We start from the raw sequence: 5000 nt of genomic DNA, 5'->3' as shown, positions 1-5000 counted from the left end.
ATATAACCTGTAACCGTTTCTATATATATATATATATATATATATATATATATATATATATATATATATATATATATATATATATATATATATATATATATATATATACATATATATATATATATATATATATATATATATATATATATATATATATATATATATATGTTTGTATGTATGTATGTATGTATCTATCTATCTAATATATATATATATATATATATATATATATATATATATATATATATATATATATATATATATATATATATATATATAATTTAATATATTAATGCACACACGCACACACACATACGTATGTGTGTGTGTGCGTGTGTGTGTGTACGTGTGATGTGTGTATGTTATATATTTATACATATATATAAACATGTATAGTGTGTTTCTCCATACATAATATATATTCTTGTGTAAGTATATATATGCGTATGTTTATATGTACATTATGTATGTATGTGTACATACTGTGTGTGTGTGTGTGTGTGTGTGTGTGTGTGTGTGTGTGTGTGTGTGTGTGTGTGTGTGTGTGTGTGTGTGTGTGTGTGTGTGTGTATGTATGTATATGTATATATATATATATATATATATATATATATATATATATATATATATATATATATATATATATATATATATATATATATATATCCTACACACACATTCCACCAAGGATGCTATGCTTTTTATAGCGTTGGTTAGTTACTTTGTCTTTTTGTTGCTTAGGAGCATAATTCAAAAAGTTATGAACTGTGATGTCTTAGCCTACCTCCAATGCCATTAAATTTTAATGGTGATCCGGATTCTGATCTCGATCCAGGAGGATTTTGAGGATAAGTTTACGGACGTCACCAGTGAACTCAAGAAAGTGGAGATTATAATGTAATTCTTCAAGTGTAAATATTTTCATTGCATCAGTGACCCCATTGCCTCGGCGGAGGTATGCGCTCTCTGGGTGCTTCTAGTTCTTAAATCTATTTTGCGAATGTCGATGAAATTTACGTAAGAGATAATAATGCAAATTACAAACTTTATTACAAAGCTTCGTACTGCATTTTCCTCGAAGAAGAAAAAATCATCAGAAAATGATTTGCTTTGTTTGCTTATACTGCTACATATTAATTTTCTTATCAAGCGTTACATCTAGCTGACCAGTATTATTGGTTAAAAAAATGATTCAAGGAGAAAGGCACTTCTGTTTCCCTCTGGATAAAGATAAAAATAAATCACTGTAGTAGTATTCACACTATACTCCATAATTGTGGAGTATAGTGGAGACTCCACAATATCAAGTAATCTGGTTAACTGTTGATATCCTCTCCCCTTTTGTGATTACAAATACATTTAGAAACAAAAAATAGTAGTGGGGATACGTACCCAAGTGCATTTTTCTTGGAGAACAATAGATGTATGGTTGCAATAAACTAGAAAAAACTGGAAGCATAGCGGTTCAAGGTCGCAGCCGAGTGCAACCGGGTATATATTGGGCACAACCTGTGCAACCGGCATTCACTCGAACCTCGAACGACCCACCATGAACGCCAAGGTAAATCCTACTGTGAATTCTAACATAAGATACATTTGAATATGTCGCGTAAAAAGGAAAACTATATTTGTTACGCAGTGTTAATGCTCTCGCTGTATTTTCAACAGGTCCTCCTCCTGCTCAGTCTGGCAGCCATCGTTGCCGCAGACACCCGTGAGATTTACCGCCCACCTCAGGTATGAGTCGTCTAATGAACTGTCAGATGCAATACCTGTGATTGAAATTTTATGTCATATTGGAAAACTTAACCTCTCCTCGATGTAAAACCCTTACTTTTATAGTCCCAGGAAACCTCCGAGTCTTCCGAGGAGTCCTACGAGTCCTCCGAAGCCAAGTACAGCTTCAACTGGGCCGTCAGCGATGACTCCTCAAGCAACGAGTTCGGACACCAGGAGGCCCGCGACGGCGACTACATTCAGGGATCCTACTACGTGCAGCTCCCCGACGGCCGCCTGCAGACCGTCAAGTACTTCGTGGACGGCGACTCCGGCTACGTGGCTGAGGTCAACTACGAGGGCGAAATCTCTGATGAGTCTAACTCATCCGAGTCTGAGGAGGATACGCCCCGATACGAATCTTAGTTGAAGGTTTACTTAGTAAAGTATCTTGTTCAAATCTGTTACTCTCGTTATTAAATATAAACATGTTTTTTTTTATAGTAAAACAATTTACAATAAATTTTCTGTTTTTACTTTCTACCCTGAGTCTACCCTAGAATGCATTAATATTTCTAAATAATAATGGAAGAACATTCAAGTATATATATACATGCATACATACACTTCATTTCTATATATATATATATACATATATAAATGCGGTTAATGTATAGCTGTACTGTATATGTGCGTATGTAATATACAAGGAGACCTTAACCACACAGTAATACCAAAACATGTGTCATCATCGTCATCACTGAGACGTTTCGAAGTCCACAACCTTTATCGTGAAAGCTAGAATAAATGTAAGAAAATATGAAAATAGATAAGATGGCAAAGTGGAGTAAATCCTCAGCTGATCAAGAAGCAATCAAAGTAACCGATCTTCATTCGCCTCTTCCTTCTATTAGAACTCAAACTGAAGAGGGACATATCACCAAATAAAACTGTCATTCGCACCGCTGAAATGACGTTTTTGTCCCCTGTTTCATTTTCTCTAGAATTTGCTAATTTTGCTTTCTTGACTTTTATCACTGATGATAGAGAATGGACATCGAAACATCTGGTTAAATGACTTGCATGACAATTCTGTTGCTGTCCATGCTAAATTTACAACACATACACATACACGCGCACGTACATATGCATACATTTAGTGATTTACTATCAGATAGATATTCTAGAAAGCCAATGGTAATAGGAAAGGCAGTAAAGTAAAATCATATTGTGTATATGTATATGTATGTTTCTTCAAGCATTAATGGACTACAAGGAAGACACATACCCGAAAGTTAGGGCAAAATAGTCCTTACGTCAGCAGATAAGACAATAAAAGAGAGAGAGAGAGAGAAAGAGAGAGAGATAGGGGAGAGAGAGAGAGAGAGAGAGAGAGAGAGAGAGAGAGAGAGAGAGAGAGAGAGAGAACTACCACAAGACTTAAGGTGTTCCATTTTATCCCAGCTCTTCTACAAATACTAGAAACATAGTAGTTTGTGGGTCGTATCTATGTCACAGAGAGTTTTTTTTTCCAGTTAGACATGCTAATTTCTTTTCTTTTTTGTAGTAAGTCACATAGACTGTAAGTAATAATTGAAATATAATTGATATAATCTGTAACTGTTTATATATATTTTTTTTCTTTTTTTATGCACACACACATAAACACACACATACATATGTGTGTGTGTGTGTGTGGGTGGGTGCGTGTGTGTGTGGGTGCGTGTGTGTGTGTACGTATGATGTTGTATGTTATATATTTATACATATATATAAACATATATTTTTGTGTTTCTCCATACATGATATATATTTTTGGTGTATGTATATATATGCGTATGTGTATATGTACATTATGTATGCATGTGTACATACTGTGTGTGTGTATGTATGTATGTATGTATATATATATATATATATATATATATATATATATATATATATATATATATGTATATATATATATATATATATATATATATATATATATATATATATATATATATATATATATATATATATATACACACATATCTATATACATATATATACATATGTATGTATATGTGTGTGTGTGTGTGTGTGTGTGTGTGTGTGTGTGTGTGTGTGTGTATACATATATATATATATATATATATATATATATATATATATATATATATATATATATATATATATATATATATATATATATATATATATATATATGCATTCATAATGTTACAGATTGCATTTTAATTCATAATTTATCATAATATCCTAAACATGACATACAGTTTTATTACCTGCACCAAGGGTGCAATGTTATTTATAGCGTTGGTTACTTGCTTTGTCTTTTTGTTGATTAGGAGCATAATTCAAAAAGTTATGAACAGTGGTGTTTTAGCCTACCTCAGATCCTATTAAACTTTGGTGGTGATCCGGATTCTGATCTCGATCCAGGAGGATCTTGAGGATACGTTTACGGACGTCACCAGTGAACTCAAGAAAGTGGAGATTATAATGTAATTCTTCGTGTAAATATTTACATTGCAACAGTGACCCTATTGCCTCGGCGGAGGTATGCGCTCTCTGGGTGCTTCTAGATCTTAAATCTATTTTGCGAATTTCGATGAAATTCACGTAAGAGATAATAATGCTAATTACAGACTTTATTACAAAGCTTCGTATTGCATTTTCCTCGAAGAAAAAACAAATCAGAAGATTATTTTCCTTGTTTCCTTATACTGCTACATATTAATTTTCTTATCAAGCGTTACATCAAGCTGAACAGTATTATTAGTTAAAAAATGATTCAAGGAGAAAGGCATTTCTGTTTCCTTCTGAATAAATATAAAAATAAATCACTGTAGCATTCACACTATACTTCATATCTGTGGAGTCCGTCATTTTGCTAAATGATGGACCACAATATCAAGTAATCTGGTTAACTGTTGATATCCTCTCCCCTTTTGTGATTACAAATACATTTAGAAACAAAAAATAGTAGTGGGGATACGTACCCAAGTGCATTTTTCTTGGAGAACAGTAGTTGTACGGTTGCAATAAACTAGAAAAAAAACTGGAAGCATAGCGGTTCAAGGTCGCGGCCAAGTCGCCCTGGCTATATATTGGGCAGAACCTGTGCAACCGGCATTCACTCGAACCTCGAACGACCTACCATGAACGTCAAGGTAAATCCTGTTGTGAATTCTAACATAAGATACATTTCGTGTAAAAAGGAAAACTATATTTGTTACGCAGTGTTAATGCTCTTTCTGTATTTTCAACAGGTCCTCCTCCTG

The 5000-nt window shown here is 33.2% G+C and overlaps 4 protein-coding genes across 4 annotated transcripts in view; 3 read left to right on the top strand and 1 right to left on the bottom strand.

The window, feature by feature from the left end:
- The window catches only part of LOC113805375 (pro-resilin), an 82627-nt gene that overhangs the window by 43719 nt on the left and 33908 nt on the right, over positions 1-5000 (top strand). The window lies entirely within an intron of this gene.
- The window catches only part of LOC113811095 (pro-resilin-like), a 143296-nt gene that overhangs the window by 118619 nt on the left and 19677 nt on the right, over positions 1-5000 (bottom strand). The gene's annotated exons all lie outside the window — the stretch shown is intronic.
- LOC113809541 (pro-resilin-like) lies at positions 1567-2195 on the top strand. Its single transcript, XM_027361184.2, has 2 exons — positions 1567-1737; positions 1843-2195. Exons 1-2 carry the CDS (start codon positions 1603-1605, stop codon positions 2140-2142), a joined length of 435 nt encoding a protein of 144 aa, XP_027216985.2. The 5' UTR covers positions 1567-1602; the 3' UTR covers positions 2143-2195.
- LOC138859942 (pro-resilin-like) overlaps positions 4878-5000 on the top strand; it is a 679-nt gene continuing 556 nt past the window's right edge. Inside the window, exons 1-2 of the mRNA XM_070116452.1 lie at positions 4878-4889; positions 4989-5000. The exon at positions 4989-5000 is cut by the window's right edge and continues 57 nt beyond it. Coding sequence (XP_069972553.1) covers positions 4878-4889; positions 4989-5000 — 24 coding nt within the window. The remainder of the gene's footprint in view (positions 4890-4988) is intronic.

This window comes from Penaeus vannamei, chromosome 39 (assembly GCF_042767895.1).
Source record: "Penaeus vannamei isolate JL-2024 chromosome 39, ASM4276789v1, whole genome shotgun sequence".
In the NCBI taxonomy this organism is placed as follows: Eukaryota; Metazoa; Arthropoda; class Malacostraca; order Decapoda; family Penaeidae; genus Penaeus; species Penaeus vannamei.
Note: the sequence above shows the minus strand (reverse complement) of the source record. Positions and strands in the feature narration are given on the sequence as shown.